This window comes from Salmo salar, chromosome ssa09 (assembly GCF_905237065.1).
Source record: "Salmo salar chromosome ssa09, Ssal_v3.1, whole genome shotgun sequence".
NCBI classification, from domain to species: Eukaryota; Metazoa; Chordata; class Actinopteri; order Salmoniformes; family Salmonidae; genus Salmo; species Salmo salar.
Genome location: NC_059450.1, coordinates 86524083 through 86545771, shown reverse-complemented (window position 1 = coordinate 86545771; position 21689 = coordinate 86524083). Strand labels below are relative to the sequence as shown.

At 43.3% G+C, this 21689-nt stretch overlaps 1 protein-coding gene across 2 annotated transcripts; it reads left to right on the top strand.

Annotated features, from left to right (window-relative positions):
• Positions 1 to 5764: 5764 nt before the first annotated feature.
• LOC106612200 (acidic repeat-containing protein) lies at positions 5765 to 20862 on the top strand. 2 transcript variants are annotated; one of them, XM_014213155.2, is made up of 13 exons: positions 5765 to 5889; positions 6592 to 6696; positions 7090 to 7300; positions 7634 to 7700; positions 8631 to 8680; positions 10787 to 10850; positions 10934 to 11013; positions 11356 to 11544; positions 13825 to 14002; positions 15181 to 15331; positions 18860 to 18992; positions 19207 to 19411; positions 19815 to 20862. In XM_014213155.2, exons 2-13 carry the CDS (start codon positions 6607 to 6609, stop codon positions 20044 to 20046), a joined length of 1650 nt encoding a protein of 549 aa, XP_014068630.2. In that variant the 5' UTR covers positions 5765 to 5889; positions 6592 to 6606; the 3' UTR covers positions 20047 to 20862. The 2 variants fall into 2 exon arrangements, with proteins under 2 accessions (XP_014068630.2, XP_014068628.2); XM_014213153.2 differs by having other exon boundaries at positions 11356 to 11787.
• Positions 20863 to 21689: the final 827 nt, after the last annotated feature.

The window sequence follows — 21689 nt, the reverse complement described above, 5'->3', positions numbered from 1 at the left end:
GGAAAATCGAAAGAAATCAGCCAAGACCTCAGAAGACCTCCACAAGTCTGGTTCATCCTTGGGAGCAATTTCCAAACGCCTGAAGGTACCATGTTCATCTGTACAAACAATAGTATGCAAGTATAAACACCATGGGACCACGCAGCAGTCATGCCGCTCAGGAAGGAGACGCGTTCTGTCTCCTACAGATTAACGTACTTTGGTGCGAAAAGTGCAAATCAATCCCTGAACAACAGCAAAGGACCCTGTGAAGATGCTGGAGGAAACGAGTACAAATGTATCTATTTCCACAGTAAAATGAGTCCTATATCGACATAACCTGAAAGGCCGCTCAGCAAGGAAGACGCCACTGCTCCAAAACCGCCATAAAAAAGCCAGACTACGGTTTGCAACTGCACTTGAGGACAAAGATCGTACTTTTTGGAGAAATGTCCTTTGGTCTGATGAAACAAAAATAGAACTGTTTGGCCATAATGACCATCGTTATGTTTGGAGGAAAAAGGGGGAGGCTTGCAAGCCAGAGAACATCATCCCAACTGTGAAGCATGGGGGTGGCAGCATCATGTTGTGGGGGTGCTTTGCTGCAGGAGGGACTGGTGCCCTTCACAAAATAGATGGCATCATGAGGCTGGAAAATGATGTGGATATATTGAAGCAACATCTCAAGACATCAGTCAGGAAGTTATAACTTGGTCACAAATGGGTCTTCCAATTGGACAATGAACCCAAGCATACTTCCAAAGTTGTGGCAAAATAGCTTAAGGACAACAAAGTCAAGGTATTGGAGTGGCCATCACAAAGCCCTGACTTCCATACTATAGAACATTTGTGGGCAGAACTGAAAAAGCATGTGCGAGCAAGGAGGCATACAAACAGTCACACCAGCTCTGTCAGGAGGAATGGGCCAAAATTCCCCCAACTTATTGTGGGAAGCTTGTGGAAGGCCACCCGAAACGTTTGACCCAAGTTAAACAATTTAAAGGCAATTCTACCAAATACTAATTGAGTGTATGTAAACTTCTGACCCACTGGGAATGTGATGAAAGAAATAAAGCTGAAATAAATAATTCTCTCTACTATTATTCTGACATTTCACATTCTTAAAATAAAAAGTGGTGATCCTAACTGACCTAAGACAGGGAATTTTTACTAGGATTAAATGTCAGGAATGATGAAAAACTGAGTTTAAATGTATTTGGCTAAGGTGTATGTAAACTTCCGACTTCAACTGTATACATTTATTCAATTTAACACAAAATATAAAATAAATACCGGATTCCATTAGAAAATGTATATGTGAGTGTGTTCTAAAATGGTGAAATGTTACAATAAATTGAATACCTGAATTCTCACCAAAATCCCTGAACTGACAGTAAAATGTTTGATGTGCTAAAATTCAGTCAATAGCTGATGGATTTTAAAAACTCTAACAGTTTGGAGTATCTTCATGCATTGTCCAACTGTTGCATTTATTAGAATTCTAATGACTGTTGCTATGGCAAAAAGTGTGGCAACTTTTTGGGGCTTTTTCCGTTCTTTCCTTGCTTCTTTGTGCAACAATGAACTTTCTCCATATTCGGTGCTGAGCGCTGACTTGACCATGGTCCTGAATCCACCTTTTGTACCTGAAAGCAAACTGTAGATGGCGGCCAGGAGTGTTGGATCTGATCGCATATGTTCACTATTTCATTGTTTTATTACTGTCGGACTTAACACTTCATCCATTCCCCTGTTTTTAGTGACAGCAATTTCCCCCATTTTATCACTGTATAATATCTCCCTCTATCCGAATATGTATGTGATAGTTATGTTGTGTATTTCATTGTTGCTTACTGTCAGACTGTTGTAAGCGGTTTTATGATAAAAGGCTTGTTTGCTAATGGAAATTTGAAACTTTATTGTTCACATTTATCCTGTGCCATGTGATTGCACTAGATTTCACCGAAATATGTCAGGGTATTTATTTTTGCTGGAAAATGTTGGCCCAATTACTTTTACTTGACAAAAGGCAATTTCTGCCTACGCCACTGTCTAGCTGCAACGTTAACTTGCTATCCATTTGATTTATGTGAGTTTATCAATACAACATGTTTTGTGAAACGTAATCCCTGGGTTGAAAATCAAATCCTCAGCCTTCGTAGACGGTCACTCTCCTCTTTAGAACGGGAGATTTATTCATGCAACTCTGCTACTGTTCTCTCGATCGCCACTGATATGTCTGCAGCAGCTGGTGTACGTCCAGTAACCGTAGTTTAGACATTTTGATCAGACTGGAAGTCGACAAATTCGGATGATTCTGCTCAGCTAGTAAAGTTACAATTCGTAAGGTGGAAATGTAGTAGTCAGACATACTGTATAAGTTACCTGCAGATCATTTTCAAAAATACTTTTCTCTAGGTTTATGATGTTGTCAGTACCGCAGAGTTTCTAACCCATACGTGTACTGTCTCTGATATCTTCAACCTTCTCCGGAAGAGAGATTTTTTATTAACAATAATTAGTCAATACAAAGGTACATTGGGAAACGTATAGAGTATACAAAGGTACATGGGAAACGTATAGAGTATACAAAGGACAGTTGGGCTAGGACGTACAATAACACATTACACAAACACCTTAAGGGATATACACATCATTTTAACAGATTTTTTTTGTTAGAGTATTTCATTGTCTTAAAATGTTGAAATCAGGCATTTGCTTTTTGTAAACTCAAGCTTCTGCTTAGCCAGTTTTTAATCTGCCGAGTGTCTTTGCCCACGTGGTTGCCTTCCTGTGGTCTCACAAAAGTAGTCAATTTAATTCTCTGGCAACTTCTCTGTTGGAAATTCCTGCAGTCAGCATGCCAATTGCAGGCTCCCTCAAAACTTGAGACATCTGTGTCATTGTGTTGTGAAAAAAATTCACATTTTAGTGGCCTTCTATTGTCCCCAGCACAAGTTGTACCTGCGTAATAATCATGCTGTTTAATCAGCTTCTTGATATGCCAAACCTGTCAGATGGATGATTTATCTTCGCAAAGGAGAAATGCTCATTAACAGGGATGTAAACAAATTTGTGCACATGGAACATTTCTGGGATCTTTTATTTCAACGCATGAAACATGGGACCAACACTTTACATGTTGCATTTATATTTTTGTTCTGTGTTGAAGCTGGTGACAGTGTGTCAAAGCTGGGACCTAGATACTGAAAAGCAGCTTCTATCTCCAGGCCATCAGACTTAGTCACCTCTTGCCGCCCTCTGCCCAGTACCCTGCCCCATAGAGACCGCTGCCCAACGTACATAGTCATTGAACACTGGCCACTTTAATATTTACATGCTGTTTTACTCACTTAATATGTATATACTGAATACTGTGGTCAAGGCTCATCCTATTTAACTACTGCTGTACACACCTTTTCTATTATACTGTCCATACACACCCTCATATATATATATATGATTTGATCCACTTTTGTGAAATGGTAACAGCTGGGAATTATGTGCCAAAGGAGCATCATTGGAGCAAGTCTAAACTCAAAGGAAGAATCTCAATTGGATTTCCTTGACTCCTGGCGTCCTCTCTTCTTGCCTCCTCCTCAAAACCTATTGGAGGAGAAGGTAAGAGGGAAGGGACCTCTGATGTTCTCATCCAATGGGTTTTGAGAAGGAGGCGAGGAAATAGGACACGAGGAGTCAAGGAAACGCAATTGAGATTCTCATATTGATATGCTTCTTTTTAATACTATACCTTGTGTCCGACCTCTATTTAAACAACACCATGTGTTGAATAGTCAGGTAGAAACTCTCATGTGAAACAGCCAAAATCACAAAGAACAAATAAAACTTCCATTTAGATTTTAAAGGGCATCTCCACCACTTTTCAAGCTGATATTCATTATCTCCAGCACAATAACAATGTCTATATATGTTAAGAAAAGAAACGATTACATCTTTGCTTCGTCTGCTCAATGAGAAGGTTTGATTTATACTGAAGATTTTATCCTGTAGATGGAAAAAAAGTCTTGAAAGATTTTGGGAGAAAGTATGACTTAAAGTTAACATTGACATCAGCTTTAGGGAGCGGTAATACGGTAAACAATAATGGTTGTAACTGAGATTAGTTGTGCGAGTGATCTTAGCACATATAGATGGTTTAACAAGAGATAATCTGTCGATCATACAGTGGCCATCGATGGTTGCAATAGGCCCTATATTTCTATCCGCAGGAGAGAATATGTTGTTGACTTAGGTCTCTCTTTATGTAGTGTTGTGTTGTCTCTCTTGTTGTGATGTGTGTTTTGTCCTATATTTATATTGTATTTATTTATTTAATCCCAGGCCCCTGTCCCCGCAGGAGGCCTTTTGCCTTTTGGTAGGCCGTCATGTAAATAAGAATTTGTTCTTAACTGACTTGCCTAGTTAAATAAAGGTTTAATAAAAAAATAAATAAACTAAATTGTAATGTGTTATCACTCTTGTGAACAGTCGTTGTGTCTTTGACAATTTCCATGATCATTGAAAAATCTGCCACAATAGCTGCAACAATGGTCTTTCTCCCCTCTGTGAATCTTCACATGCCTGCTCAAGGTCCCACTCAGAGTGAAGCATTTTCCACAATATTTGCACCAATATGATTTCTCCCCTGTGTGAACTCTCATATGCCTGCTTAAGGCTACACTTTCAGTAAAGCCTTTTCCACATTATTTGCACTGATATGGTTTTACCCCTCTAAGAACCATCATATGATTGGACAGGGTTTTACTACAGCTGAAGCATTTCCTACATTCTTTGTACCAGTATGATTTCTCTCCTGTGTGACTCCTCATATGTATTTTGAGAACACCACTCTTAGAGAAACATTTGCGACAAACATAACAAGAAAGTTTTTCTTCAGTGTGAGTTTGCAGATTATGTATAATTTTGTCTCTGTCCGTCCTGCCTCCAGCACTGGTATGGAACCTTTCTCCTTTCGTTGTCTGTTTTCTCTTTGATTTGAGTGTCTTAGACCCTGACAGTAGTCCTCTACTTTCCACCTCATCACTTTCCCTGTTTTCACTCTGAGCTGCAGAACCGTCTGGATTTACTGCAGAGGGGTTGAGAATCATTGGTTGGTTCTGATACTCTAATCCTCTCCATCGGGGTCTGTTTTAATCTCTATAGGTGTGTTGGTGGGTAGAGAGTCCCTCTCTCTGTTCTCCATAGTTTGGGTTTGGTGAAGATGTGAGGGCTGAGGTGGGTTCTCCTGATCACAGTCATTTTCCACACAGGCAGGAGAGAATATGAACTATATGATATCAGCCTCCCCCAGTCCTTGAAGCTGCTCTTTCTCCTGACTGGTCCTGAGTTCATCTTGTTCCTCTTTAATTTGTCTGAGCTCTGGGTCCTCCTGCCTCAGACTGGGGCTCCACTCCTGCTCACAGTGCTCCTGCACAGGGGGAATGTCCTCCTCAGATATGGGGAGAGTGAGCTTCTGGGATCTGATAAAGTTTCTGACAATTCAATAAATATTTGGTCTAAAACTAAATCCAACGTGTTCTTCTCTAAGTCCTGTCTAAAACATGCAATTACAAAATTTGAAAAAGCTAACTAGTTTATTGGTTTTAGTACACAGAGAATATGCTATGGGATTCAACATTACAATTACAGCGTTGCCTTTCTACTTGTATATTTACAATCGTGTACCTTTGGCTTCTATCTTACCAAGATGCCATATGAATGATTGATGTTGATACAGTTGGAAGTCGTCAGTACAAACCTGCTCTGTGTAACTTTACCTACGTCATTACTACTAGTTTTCCGCTCGGCCGATGAGAACTTCCGGTGCACAGTTTTGAATCTTCGTTGTTCGCTTTCGGTTGCTATCCGAGACGTGGGCCCAAGCAAATGTACTGACCATAATCTTCAAAGGTAACGTTGTGTCCCGATTCGCGAAAATCTAATATTGAATAAACAAATAGTAATGCATAGTGAGTTAAACACGAGAAACTGTAACGTTTAGCCTTTATTTACAGTCGTGGTTATAGGGTTTTTGGTAGCAGGCATTAGCTAGCGTGCTATCCGGTATCATTGGGACTTCCATATCCCCTCATTGAAGTTTACATTTAAAATGGTTTGGTAAGAGTTAGTCTAGCGTTGCAATACCTCAAATCTCGACGATGTTAGGTAAGCGTTATGGTTAAGGTTAGTTAGGGGTTAAGGTTAGTTAGGGTTAAGGTTAGTTAGGGTTAAGGTTAGTTAGGGTTAAGGTTAGTTAGGGTTAAGGTTAGTTAGGGTTAGTTAGGGTTTAGGTTAGTTAGGGTTTAGGTTAGTTAGGGTTTAGGTTAGTTAGGGTTTAGGTTAGGGATATATATCGGATAGCACAGACCATTAGCTAGCTAGGCTACTACTACATACTTAATCAAATACCTAGATAAAATACATTTGCCTGCTACGAGAATGTGTCTTGCTATTGTTGGCTAATAAAGATACTGCATTATCAAAATGTGTCTTGTTTGTTTTCATTGCCCAAAGAGGGCTGGCCAGGGCATTGCTAACTGTCGGTGGGTACGCAGCCCGGGCATCTTGTTACCGTGTTGTTTCCAGATAATACTCATATTGTCCCCCTTACAGAGAGAGAAAGGGACCATGGATGACGATAATCACAGATTATTTCATAGAGTTGCAGAGAAGCTGGGCTGGTCAGAGAAGGGAGGATTGGAAACAGCAGAACAACAGGTATGTTGTGGTTACTTCGTCACATGAATTAGAACCACCAGTGATTATCTTAATCAATTGCACACTATTTCCTATGTAGTGCTCTATATAGGGAATAGAGTCCTATAGTCCCCGGTCAAAGGTAGTGCACTATATAGGGAATAGAGTCCTTTAGTCCCCGGTCAAAGGTAGTGCACTATATAGGGAATATAGTTCTACAGTCCCCGGTCAAAAGTAATGCACTATATAGGGAATATAGTTCTACAGTCCCCGGTCAAAAGTAGTGCACTATATAGGGAATACAGTGAATAGTGCACTATTTGTTTTGACCAGAGTCCTATAGTCCCCGGTCAAAAGTAGTGCACTATAGGGAATAGGGTTCAATTTCAAACACATCCTTTGTCTTCTCTGCAGCTGATTAAGAGCATCAGTAAGACTCTGCGTCTGGCCGTAGGCTGTCATGCCTCCAGGGGTGCTCAAGACCTTCCTCCCCCAGTCCAGCTACATCTGCTAGACAGTGAGGAAGAGGATGACAGAGGCTCAGGGAAAGAGAACCAGGTCTCCAAGGGCAACAATTACAGGACCAAGGTGTTCATGGAGTCCAGTGACGATGATTTCGACCAGTGTAAGTGAGAGTCAGTGGGTTGGGTTACTAGACTATTAGGATATAAAGGGCTGTTTCCAAGAGGCCTGTTAAACATGTTCTCTGCTTCTGTGCTGAAGGGTGTCTCCTTGTTGCCAGTTATATTAAACCTGGACTGATTTTTGCTTGACTTTACCTACGACTGCTGTCTTTTTGTTCACCTGGAAGATTCCTTTACACCTGGTCCAGAGCTGTATGAGCGTTGGCTAACTCGTGATTATGGTTGTCATGGTGCTAAACATGTATGCATATGACAGCTATGCATTGAAATACTGTAGTTGAATGAATTAATCTCCATCTTCTTCTTGTCTGTAGTTCTTGTGGAGCAGGCTACACCCAAAACTGCTTCTCGGAAACATTGCAGTGCTGCTAAGAAAGTCAGGTAAAGTAGTGATTTGTCCAGCTAAGGTTGGTACAATTACCGTATAACTGTAACTGACAGTTATTTATGAAGACCGTCATGAAAATAAAATACCTGTAAAAAAACAAAGATGGGACAGCATTAGTGCCCTGTTGAGTCCGTTTCAAACATGGTGGATAAATGAAGATAATTCACTTTACCATAAATAAATAAAAAGTGTGCCGTTCCGGTCTGCTTAACGGGGTGATTCTCCCATAGACACCAATACAATAGCAGCTGACTGTAACGTAACCAGAAAAAATCAGGGAGTGGGATGTCTTGTTTCCTGCCTGGTATTGTGATGCAATCATTTCCATGGAAATGTAGAATGTTCATTGAAGTGATGTTAACTGATGTGGCTCATGCAACGGAATGTCTTTTTTTTAAATGTCAGTTGAGTTCAATCAACAAATAGCAGCACATTTTACTTCCTGCCTTGCTCATATGGGTACACTCACAATGGCCGCCAGTCCTCCCATTATGCCATCATTGACTTGAATGGGGATGCCCGTTCTATTCATTTTATCTCTATGGCAGCACATGCAGAGGAGAGTAGAATATTATAATTGTTTATTTTATACATTTCTTTGCCGTTATTACAGTGACAGCTCTCATTTGGCTGGCCAATTACCGTCATCCAAGATTCCATAACTGTCACAGTCCTACTTCCAGCCTACATAGCCTTGTAGTCTTATGGCTCTATTCAATCAATGTCCGATCATGCCGACATATGCTGCGTTTACCGTGAATGCTGTCTCCGCTAACCTCGTAACATTGCCTTTAAATTTCAATCACGCTGTAACGCTGAACTTCCACGATACGGATTGAATAGTGCCCTTAATCCCCTTTTCTCTATCTAGTCATTCAATTGGACAAAATGTGTTGTTTATTCTCTGATTCTCTCCCCTCTAGTGAACCAGTCCTTGTATTAAGCTCAGACAGTGATGACCACTTTGAAAAGTGTAAGTATCATACTGCTGCCTTGACATATGTATTGGGGAAGTCATGTTTTGATCATTGTCATCATATTCTGAAACCCAATGAGGCTTCAGAATCCTTTATTGAAACATTGTATGTTGTATGTAATTTGTAAATGGGTCTTTGCCATGTCTAATTTGGTGTATGTCATTTCTAAGTCAAAGAACAGAAGTCTTTCTGACTGTCCGGGGCCCGGTTTCCTAAACGCATCTTAAGGCTATGTTCATTGTTAGAACCTTTGTTGGAGCATCGTTAAATCTCACAGCTGTTTCCCAAAACAGTCCTTACTAAAGTTGTACTTGAAAACACTTGTTTACAGACTGCCTCAAACTACTTGTAGAACAGCAAAGTGTGTCGTTAGATTCCAATTGTTTTTACCTACCACGTCACTTTACACACAGAAGATCGCCACTAAACACAGAATCAAGATGTGTATCAGTCTCTCTGTGACCGCCAATAACTTCACAACCTAGTTGATTTACAAATACTAAGTTGCCGATGTCATTGCAATTGTTAGAAACAAGCGAAGGATAAAAATCTTTGAAAACAAAGCTTCAAATAAAAACCGAGAGGACTGCATTAAAAGACAAAAAGCCTACCTACAGTATAAACTATAGACCTATATATTATAAATAGACTACCTACAGTATAAACTATAGACCTATATATTATAAATAGACTACCTACAGTATAAACTATAGACCTATATATTATAAATAGACTACCTACAGTAGAGACTATAGACCTATATATTATAGACTACCTACAGTAGAGACTATAGACCTATATATTACAAATATACTACAGTATAAACTATAGACCTATATATATATACTGCTCAAAAAAATAAAGGGAACACTTAAACAACACAATGTAACTCCAAGTCAATCACACTTCTGTGAAATCAAACTGTCCACTTAGGAAGCAACACTGATTTGACAATAAATTTCACATGCTGTTGTGCAAATGGAATAGACAACAGGTGGAAATTATAGGCAATTAGCAAGACACCCCCAATAAAGGAGTGGTTCTGCAGGTGGTGACCACAGACCACTTCTCAGTTCCCCTTTATTGGGGGTGTCTTGCTAATTGCCTATAATTTCCACCTGTTGTCTATTCCATTTGCACAACAGCATGTGAAATTTATTGTCAATCAGTGTTGCTTCCTAAGTGGACAGTTTGATTTCACAGAAGTGTGATTGACTTGGAGTTACATTGTTTAAGTGTTCCCTTTATTTTTTTGAGCAGTGTATTATAAATAGACTACCTACAGTAGAGACTATAGACCTATATATTACAAATATACTACAGTAGAGACTATAGACCTATATATTACAAATATACTACAGTAGAGACTATAGACCTATATATTATATATTTCAATGATTAAATACATTTCATGTTCATTTAATAGTTTTATTTTGCGATTTGTCTACCGTCTGTAACTTTTCCCTCAATATGTTTCATAATGTGAAGCCTAACTTGCCAAATCCTGATTCAGTGCATTATTATAGGGTAAGCATTAGAATAAGCCACCCCAATATTTGCAGCCATAGGTGATAATATCTTTAGGAGCTGATCCGTCATCAGTATTGTGAAGTAATTCTAATGTGAAGTTAAGATTTGAATGGAGAAAGCTGATCCAAGAGCAGCGTTGCCTTTCTTTCAGTCCTATCAGTATGGACACATTCTCCAACGTACTTAGTGAATGTTCTCTCTGTGTGGGGTTTTGGGAAACGTATTTTTCGTCTTCGGCCATTGTAGGAAAGATGCATCATTAAAACACTCGTAAGTTCCATCACTGTCGGGGAAACCGGGCCCAGGGCCCTTCCATATCTCCAAACTCGTGTCATTGTCCCCACGATGAAATCGGGGAGGGGACTGTAGATCGGTCTCCACCCGCCTGTCCATACATTCGTACGTTAGTCACACGGTTTTGACTAATCTCTGGTGAATGATGAGGTAAATAACGGAAATGTGTTAGTCACAGCAGAGAGGAAAAGGCCAAGTGAGAGGTATAACTGGCGCTGCTGCATCATGTAGGATGACATGTTTACTGTTCCCTTGTGTCTCGTCTGGTGCCCCTGAAGTCCTGAGCCGTGTGAAAACTCCCAAGCCTAAACTCAAGGAAGCGGAGCGTGGCAGTGTAGACAGGTACAGTGGTCCCAACCTCTTACCATGACTATGGTCCCTATCGTGTGTTAAATACTCAGGTTTATCTCCTGTTTTGTCCTCAGCCTCAAAAACTTCGTTGTCGACAGCTTTTCCTCCGATGATGACTTTGTCGCTGAGAAGAAGAAAAAACCTACCTCTAAAGGTAACATTGACTGCTTCCCTAATGGCAACTTATTCTCTATTTAATGTACTACTTTTGACCAGGGCGAATAGGGCTCTATTCAAAAGTAGTGGACTATTTAGGGAATAGGTTGCCTTTTGACCCGCTATCGTTGACTGTCCTCATACATGCTTGTAATAATCTGAATTACGTTTCTAATAAGTTCTTTCTGCTCGATTTCAGTTCAGCACTGTGATTACTTTTATTTGCATAGCCAGAATTGAAGTAATACCCAGGAAGCCTTGGTTAATATGATATATTGTCACGGCTAGGGGAGTTGTTCGGCTGACAGCGTTACATGGAGACTCATCATGTCTTCTACAGGTGCCTTTAAGACCCCTAAGCCGTCATCCTTCCAGACCCCAGTCAGAAGACCCCTGTCCCAGTGTGACACTCCAGTTTTCCTCAGCGACAGTGAAGAAGATGGTATTGTGATGAAGAGCACGTGGAGGACATGCCACCCTGTGCACCAGCCGCCGCTGTCACAGACGCACAAAGTCAAAGTCCTACAAAGTAACCAGAAGGACAAAATCTTCTTTACCTCTCCCAGCCCTCCTCTGCCTTCCCTCTCTCCCAGCTCTCCTCCTCTCTGCTCCTCCTTCACCCCATCCCCGACCCCCCTTCCACGGCGGAACTACTCAGCCCCGTCGAAGGTGGAGGACTCAGCCAGCTCAGAGGAAGAGTTCCTCAGCTTACTGGACAGAATTAAGAAGAACCACAAGACCGGCAACACCCCAACACCTAAACCCAACACGGGTAACACCCCAACACCTAAACCCAACACGGGTAACACCCCAACACCTAAACCCAACACGGGTAACACCCCAACACCTAAACCCAACACGGGTAACACCCCAACACCTAAACCCAACACGGGTAACACCCCAACACCTAAACCCAACACGGGTAACACCCCAACACCTAAACCCAACACGGGTAACACCCCAACACCTAAACCCAACACGGGTAACACCCCAACACCCCAACACCTAAACCCAACACGGGTAACACCCCAACACCTAAACCCAACACGGGTAACACCCCAACACCTAAACCCAACACGGGTAACACCCCAACACCTAAACCCAACACGGGTAACACCCCAACACCTAAACCCAACACGGGTAACACCCCAACACCTAAACACCTAAACCCAACACGGGTAACACCCCAACACCTAAACCCAACACGGGTAACACCCCAACACCTAAACACCTAAACCCAACACGGGTAACACCCCAACACCTAAACCCAACACGGGCAACACCTAAACCCAACACGGGTAACACCCCAACTCCCAACATGGGTAACACCCCAACACCTAAACCCAACACGGGTAACACCCCAACACCTAAACCCAACACGGGTAACACCCCAACACCTAAACACCTAAACCCAACACGGGTAACACCCCAACACCTAAACCCAACACGGGAAACACCTAAACCCAACACGGGTAACACCCCAACTCCCAACATGGGTAACACCCCAACACCTAAACACCTAAACCCAACACGGGTAACATCCCAACAACACCTAAACCCAACACGGGTAACACCCCAACTCCCAACATGGGTAACACCCCAACACCTAAACACCTAAACCCAACACGGGTAACATCCCAACACTGGTAACACCCCAACTCCCAACATGGGTAACACCCCAACACCTAAACCCAACACGGGTAACACCTAAACACAGCTCACAGTAATAAATCAAATCATATGTTTTTTTGTCACATGCGCTGAATACAACCTTACAGTGAAATGCTTACTTACAAACCCTTAACCAACAATGCCGTTAATAAAAAGTTTTAAAGTATTTACAAAAATAAGCTGAAGTAAAAAAAATATTAAATAAGAGAAATAGAAAAATACAGAATAATTAAGGAGCTACAATAAAATAAGTAGCGACGCTATATACAGGGTGTTAGGGTACAGAGTCAATGTGAGGATGCTATATACAGGGTGTTATGGTACAGAGTCAATGTGAGGAGGCTATATACAGGGTGTTACGGTACAGAGTCAATGTGAGGAGGCTATATACAGGGTGTTACGGTACAGAGTCAATGTGAGGAGGCTATATACAGGCGGTACTGGTACAATGTGCGGTGATACAGGTTAGTCGAGGTAATTGAGGTAGTATGTACATGTAGGTAGATGTTAAGTGACTATGCATAGATAATAAACAGAGATTAGCAGCGACGTAAAAGAAGGGGGGGGGGGGCAATGCAAATACTCTGGGTAACCATTTGATTAGATGTGCAGGAGTCTTATGGCTTGGGGGTAGAAGCTGTTTAAAAGCCTCTTGGACCTAGACTTGGTGCTCTGGTACCGCTTGCCGTGTGGTAGCAGAGAGAACAGTCTATGACTAAGGTGGATGGAGTCTTTGACAATTTTTTGGGGCCTTCCTCTGACACCGCCTGGTATAGAGGTCCTGGATGGCAGGAAGCTTGGTCCCAGTGATGTACTGGGCCGTACGCTCTACCCTCTGTAGTGTCTTGCTGTCGGAGGTCGAGCAGTTGCCATAATGAGTGTAATACAGGGGGATCTTTCTGTAAAGTGGGGCGGCACAGACCTAAAAAGGTGTTGGATCAGAGAGGGTAACGTAACAAAATAAATCTGCACGCTGGTATACTGCTCCCAACATGTTTTTAAATATAAGTCTTATATTTCTGTTCACGGTGTCCACCAACAAGGCTTCTGCCAGCTGTGGTCTTTAATTGGTATATTTCCTTTTTTGTTTCTATATCACGTCATCTCATTGGCTGCCTCCTGGTGTGTGTGAATCCAGGGCCCAATCAGAAGCCCCCCCCGTCAGCTCCACGGCCAAAAGCCTCGAAAGAGGTGGTCCCTCGGCCGTTAGTGAGAACGCCCTTGGATCTGAAGACCCCGGTGCGGCCGCTCGTCACCAAACCCACTGGATCCCAGACGGAATACACACTCAAGACCAGCAGCCTTTCCTCCTCCAGGTAATACTGACCAGGGCCTGGGAGTGTAGCTCAATACTCTACTGACCAGGGCCCTGGGCGGGGGTGTAGCTCAATACTCTACTGACCAGGGCCCTGGGCGGGGGTGTAGCTCAACACTCTACTGACCAGGGCCCTGGGCGGAGTGTAGCTCAATACTCTACTGACCAGGGCCCTGGGCGGAGTGTAGCTCAATACTCTACTGACCAGGGCCCTGGGCGGGGGTGTAGCTCAATACTCTACTGACCAGGGCCCTGGGCGGGGTGTAGCTCAATACTCTACTGACCAGGGCCCTGGGCGGGGGTGTAGCTCAATACTCTACTGACCAGGGCCCTGGGCGGGGTGTAGCTCAATACTCTACTGACCAGGGCCCTGGGCGGAGTGTAGCTCAATACTCTACTGACCAGGGCCCTGGGCGGAGTGTAGCTCAATACTCTACTGACCAGGGCCCTGGGCGGAGTGTAGCTCAATACTGTCTCCTCTCCTTCACCTGTTCTACACTGATCTAAATACATAGGTTCAGGGAAGTGTTTGTGTGTGGCTGAATCTGTCTGTATTTCTCTCCTCAGCGTATCAGACTCCAGGCTGTATTTCTCTCCTCAGCGTGTCAGACTCCAGGCTGTGTTTCTCTCCTCGGGGTGTCAGACTCCAGGCTGTGTTTCTCTCCTCAGCGTATCAGACTCCAGGCTGTATTTCTCTCCTCAGCGTGTCAGACTCCAGGCTGTGTTTCTCTCCTCGGGGTGTCAGACTCCAGGCTGTATTTCTCTCCTCAGCGTATCAGACTCCAGGCTGTGTTTCTCTCCTCAGCGTATCAGACTCCAGGCTGTATTTCTCTCCTCGGGGTGTCAGACTCCAGGCTGTGTTTCTCTCCTCGGGGTGTCAGACTCCAGGCTGTGTTTCTCTCCTCGGGGTGTCAGACTCCAGGCTGTGTTTCTCTCCTCAGCGTGTCAGACTCCAGGCTGTGTTTCTCTCCTCAGCGTATCAGACTCCAGGCTGTATTTCTCTCCTCGGGGTGTCAGACTCCAGGCTGTGTTTCTCTCCTCAGCGTATCAGACTCCAGGCTGTGTTTCTCTCCTCAGCGTGTCAGACTCCAGGCTGTATTTCTCTCCTCAGCGTGTCAGACTCCAGGCTGTATTTCTCTCCTCAGCGTGTCAGACGCCAGGCTGTGTTTCTCTCCTCAGCGTGTCAGCAGCAGGGTGTCAGACTCCAGGGTGTTTCCTCCAGTCTCTGTCAGGACCAGGCTCCAGCTACAGCCGCAACTTCAAACAGACCAAGGAGGAGCTCACCAGCAGACTTTACCACCTGTACAACACCAGCGTGTTCAACAGCAAGGTAAACACACACTTTAAGCATACATAGTGTTAGGTTCTAAATAAAGGAGTAAAAACTGACCGACAACTATGAAAAGCTCAAACCAAGTTTATTCATCCAATGGGTCAGACAGGTGAACAGACAAAGATATGTTCCCACCAGCACCAGTATAGATACTCCAATTTAGGTGAATTATTCCTTCCCTCTATACGTTACACCTTTTTTGCTAGGCAGGAAGTTAAGTGATGTGGGTAGTAAACTGTTCCTTCTCCCTTAATGTGACCTGCCCCCCCCCCCCCATTCCTCACTAATCCACAGCTCTCCACCCTCAGTGACTTGACCTGCCCCCCCCCCATTCCTCACTAATCCACAGCTCTCCACCTTTATCAGTGACCTGCCCCCCCATTCCTCACTAATCCACAGCTCTCCACCTTTATCAGTGACCTGACCTGCCCCCCCCATTCCTCACTAATCCACAGCTATCCACCTTTATCAGTGACCTGACCTGCCCCCCCATTCCTCACTAATCCACAGCTCTCCACCTTTATCAGTGACCTGACCTGCCCCCCCCATTCCTCACTAATCCACAGCTCTCCACCTTTATCAGTGACCTGACCTGCCCCCCCCCCATTCCTCACTAATCCACAGCTCTCCACCTTTATCAGTGACCTGACCTGCCCCCCCCATTCCTCACTAATCCACAGCTCTCCAACTTTATCAGTGACCTGACCTGCCCCCCCCATTCCTCACTAATCCACAGCTCTCCACCTTTATCAGTGACCTGACCTGCCCCCCCCATTCCTCACTAATCCACAGCTATCCACCTTTATCAGTGACCTGACCTGACCTGCCCCCCCCCCATTCCTCACTAATCCACAGCTCTCCAACTTTATCAGTGACCTGACCTGCCCCCCCCCATTCCTCACTAATCCACAGCTATCCACCTTTATCAGTGACCTGACCTGCCCCCCCTCCCCATTCCTCACTAATCCACAGCTCTCCACCTTTATCAGTGACCTGCCCCCCATTCCTCACTAATCCACAGCTCTCCACCTTTATCAGTGACGTGACCTGCCCCCCATTCCTCACTAATCCACAGCTCCCCCACCTTTATCAGTGACCTGACCTGCCCCCCCATTCCTCACTAATCCACAGCTCTCCACCTTTATCAGTGATCTGACCTGCCCCCCCATTCCTCACTAATCCACAGCTCTCCACCTTTATCAGTGATCTGCCCCCATTCCTCACTAATCCACAGCTCTCCACCTTTATTAGTGACCTGCCCCCCATTCCTCACTAATCCACAGCTCTCCACCTAAAACAGTAACCTGCCCCCCCATTCCTCACTAATCCACAGCTCTCCACCTTTATCAGTGACCTGCCCCCCCATTCCTCACTAATCCACAGCTCTCCACCTTTATCAGTGACCTGCCCCCCCATTCCTCACTAATCCACAGCTCTCCACCTTTATCAGTGACCTGACCTGCCCCCCCATTCCTCACTAATCCACAGCTCTCCACCTTTATCAGTGACCTGACCTGCCCCCCCCCATTCCTCACTAATCCACAGCTCTCCACCTTTATCAGTGACCTGACCTGCCCCCCCATTCCTCACTAATCCACAGCTCTCCACCCTCAGTGACCTGACTTGCCCCCCCATTCCTCACTAATCCACAGCTCTCCACCTTTATCAGTGACTGCAACCATTTGATTGCCTTTCCCTTACTCAGTAACATTCCAAGCTTCATTGACTCCACCATATATATTCTTCCTACCATTAACTTGTGGTGTAACAACCAGACAGTAGCCCTTCCCCTCTCCAAAGGATCCCTGATGTCTAACAATAACACGTTCTGACAGAATGTAAACGTTCTACATTCCCCTCTCTCCCTCAGTGACATGAATAAGGTTAACCTCTTGAGCATCTGATCCCGTTAGCGGGATCAAAATCCAGCGAAAAATCATATCGCCAATTAGCATTAAAAAATTATCATAATTTTTTACAAAAATAAAAAATATATATATTTTTTTTTTTATAGATACACCTCTCCTGAATCGACCCACGTCGTCCGATTTCAAAAGGTTTTACAGGAAAAGCAAATCATTATATTAGATGAGTCCATCGTAAAAAGCAGCTTCATAGCCATTTTCCGACCAACCACTTCCATCACATATTATCAATAAACAGCTAAATGTAGCACTAACCTTTTACAAACTTCATCAGATGGCACCCCTAGGACATCATGTTATACAATGCATGCATTCTTTTGTTCAATAAAGGTCATATTTATATATAAAAACAGCATTTTACATCTCTGTCTGACGTTGACTACCTAATTTCCCCTCAAAAGCGTCCCGGTAAACAATGCTACGTTTCAATAAATTGCTATACTATAACGATTTTTTAAATGTATATTGTCAATCTAACATTTATAGATGAATATCTCTTGAGAACACCCGTCATACCAGATTTTAAATTAACTTTACTGGGTAATCACACTTTGCGATAAAAGGAGATGCGATACTCAGAAAATCAGCTAATATACAGTGCTCGGCGCCATCTTGGACGCAACAGTATGAACCATCTCATCTTCAATAATATTGTCAATAATCGCCTACCTTTAGTTGTCTTCATCAGAAAGCATCCCAGGTCCACAACAGATGTATTTTCGGTCAAAAAGTCCATACTTCACGTTCCATTAGCCTGATGTTGGTAGCGCGTCCTATGGCTCTCTCCAAACGCAGCTCTGCACTTCATACTGAAAGCAATCCTCGCGCATGTAGGTTCGTTCAAACATGTCAAACGTTGTATAAAATAAATGTTCAGGGCCTCTAACACCAAGAGAGCCAATAAGATTCGAGGGGGATGATTTCATTGCCTTTAAAACCGTTTCCAAAGGTGGGGGCAGACATGGCCGCCGGCGTCATAATGGTGATGGCCCATCCCCTGTGACCAATTTCAAACTCCTGTCATTCACTGAGTTTTGACTCTATAAGGCTCAAACCACTGTGAAAGGACTGGCGACATCTAGTGGAAGCAATAGGAAGTGCCAAAATATTCCTAAACCCCTGTGTTTTTCAATGGGATAGGTTTAAACTCAATACAACACATCAGGTATCCACTTCCTGTCAGAAAATGTCTCAGGGTTTTGCCTGCCAAATGAGTTCTGTTATACTCACAGACACCATTCAAACAGTTTTAGAAACTTTAGAGTGTTTTCTATCCATATATAATAAGTATATGCATGCCCTATCTTCTGAGTTTGATTAGTAGGCCGTTGAAAATGGGAACGATTTTTTTTCAAAATGCGCTGTGGCGCCCCCTATCCTAGGGTATCCTCAAGAGGATATTTCATATTTTCAAGTTTAGAAGTCAGAACCCATCAACACACAGGTTATAAGCATACATATACTGCCATATCACTTGGAGAGTGATAAAGATGGCATCTTATAAAGTGTTTTGTGTTCACTTGCACCTTACCATCATGTGACCCGGGATTATCTTGTATGTTTTACCTCCTCTTGCCTTTATAACATCTTTGTGCCCCAGCTGCCCAGTAACATGTCAGTGAGCTGGAATAAGAAGATGAGAAAGACTGCTGGCTACTGCATCACAGGGCAGGAGAGAGGTGGGAACCGATACGCCCGCATCCAACTCTCTGAGAAAGTCTGTGACTCTGCAGGTAAGGCTTCACTGGTTGAGAAACTAAGGACATGTATGTTGTTATAACATTTTAAATTAGGTTCTGGTGTAAGTCTTTTAAAGTTCAACTTTAATGTGAATAGCCTGTGTCTGTATGATAACAATATCTCCCACCTTCCCTCATTCTCACCCGTCCTCCCTCTCCTCCTCTCCTCTCTCTTCCAATCCCCATCCTCCCCCTTCTCTCCTCCCAGACCGTCTGCGTGACACGTTAGTCCATGAGATGTGCCACGCTGCCACCTGGTTGATCAACAGTGTGAGGGATGGGCACGGCCCCTTCTGGAAGCTGTACGCCCACAAGGCCACGCTGGCACACCCCGAGCTGCCCATGGTCACCCGCTGCCACAGCTACGACATTAACTACAAGTACCAGTACCAGTGCAGCCGCTGCAAAAACACGTAGGTCAACACTAACTTCCTGTCTGTCCCTGGATTACACTTACATGAATGCTGTTTTAGTGCTGCAAATGAAGTGGAGTTTGGGGATATTAGATGGATTTGTTTAATCCAAGGAAACAGTCATTCCATCAAATGAAATAGTTGTCCTGTGTGGATCAGCAGGGGTCACATTACACCAACAATATATACTCACTGTGTTAATCACTGCGGATAAGTGTCCACTAAATTGCATTATATTATTGCTATATTAGTTACCTGAGTCTAAACTACAGTATGTATTGTCACAGTTTATAGTTATGCTGTCAGACTAGGTAGTTTAAGCCCTCAGTCTACCATGGATCAATTCATGGCTAAACTGTAAAACCAGTTGATGGCTAAACTGTTCTCTTCCTGCCCTCTGTAGACTCGGTCGTCACTCTAAGTCTCTGGATACCCAGAGGTTTGTGTGTGCCCTCTGTACGGGTCCGCTGGTCCTGCTCACCCCCGCCAAGCCCCGGGCGCCCACGCCCTTCGCCAACTTTGTCAAGGAGAACTATGGCAGTGTTCGCCAAAACCTGGTGGGTCAGAGCCACGGTGAGGTAATGAGGAAACTCAGTGTTGACTTCGCCACCAAGACCAAACTCAGCCAGAACTGAGAGGGAGAGAGAGCGTGTGAAAGGGATGAGGTGGAATCATTCTAACCTGGATTAGACCTACATTACTTTCTTCTCCTGGACTATAAAGCACTCTTGATAACTCTTGATAAAGCACTCTTGATAACTCTTGATAAAGCACTCTTGATAACTCTTGATAAAGCACTCTTGTTCAGTAGTATCCATAAAACCCTCCCTGAACATGCCTTCTTCTATTCATTCCTTGAAGGTTTCCACTGCTCTGATTTGAAGCAATGGTGGGATCCTTCTCTTTCATCCATCCTAATGTCAGATCAGTGGGATCCTTCTCTTTCAACCATCCTAATTTGTTAAAGTAGTGGGATCCTTCTCTTTCATCCATCCTAATGTGTTAGATTAGTGGGATCCTTCTCTTTCAACCATCCTCATGTGTTAGATTAGTGGGATCTTCAAGTTGATAGGTCTGTCTTAAATACCTCTGTGTATGTATCAGGTTTTCAGAGGCAGCTATGGTGAGTCTGTCATTCCTTACCTCTAACTGGAGTCTCACCGTTACAGTGAAATGAGCCAAGAGAGACACTGAACAGTGACTAAAGGCAACGTGAATCAGTCATATTGTTGTTGAGCCTGCCTGTGACATGGATTCATACCATTTAAATATCATTTTGTGACCAACTGTTTACAATTACTTGAAATATTAAATCAGAAAATTGTTCCATGAAATTTAATACGGTGCATAAAAAGCAGATGTGGCAACTTCACATAATTTGTTACATTTTGAAAGTTTGTTTTAATGTTTTTTTCATGTTTTGTTTTTGAATAAAGATTTGATGTTTTACACATCAGTGTCAACTGTACAGTATAGACATATCTGATGAGTCACTGGTAAACTAACATCACTAAGGTGAGGATTGAGTCAATAGGCTAGAGAAGGGTATTTTGCATCAACACTATACTTACACACAGACATATACAATACTGTACAGACATACAGTACCAGTCAAAAGTTTGGATGCACCTACTCATTCAAGGGTTTTTATTTGTACTATTTTCTACATTGTAGAATAATAGTGAAGACATAAACTATGAAATAACACATATGGAATCATGTAGTAACCAAAAAAATGTTAAACATAGCAAAATATATTTTAGATTCTTCAAAGTAGCCACCCTTTGCCTTGACAGCTTTAAACACTCTTGGCATTCTCTCAACCAGCTTCACCTGGAATGCTTTTCCAACAGCCTTGAAGGAGTTCCCACATATGCTGAGCACTTGTTGGCTGCTTTTCCTTCACTCTGCGGTCCAACTCATCACAATTGGGTTGAGGTCGGGTGATTGTGGAGGCCAGGTCATTTGATGCAGCACTTCATCACACTCCTTGGTCAAATAGCCTTTTACAGCCTAGAGATGTGTTGGGTTATTGTCCTGGGGAAAAACAGATGAGAGTCCCACCATCACACCTCCTCCTCCATGCTTACCGTTGGGAACTACACATACGGAGATCATCCGTTCACCTACTCTGCGTCTCACAAAGACACAGAGTAGGTGAATGGAAATCTGCACAATTTCCTTTAAATAGCCTACAATTAAGTATTTTGAAATACTTGAAGGGTATTTGAGTTAGTGTATTCTAGTATTTTTTTAAATACTTTCCAAATGTCTTTGA

Coding starts and splice junctions, on each gene's coding strand:
- LOC106612200 (XM_014213153.2), top strand. CDS start 6,607: ATGGATGACGATAATCACAGATTATTTCATAGAGTTGCAGAGAAGCTG. Junction 6,697..7,089: donor TGGAAACAGCAGAACAACAG/GTATGTTGTGGT, acceptor TCTTCTCTGCAG/CTGATTAAGAGCATCAGTAA. Junction 7,301..7,633: donor TGACGATGATTTCGACCAGT/GTAAGTGAGAGT, acceptor TCTTGTCTGTAG/TTCTTGTGGAGCAGGCTACA.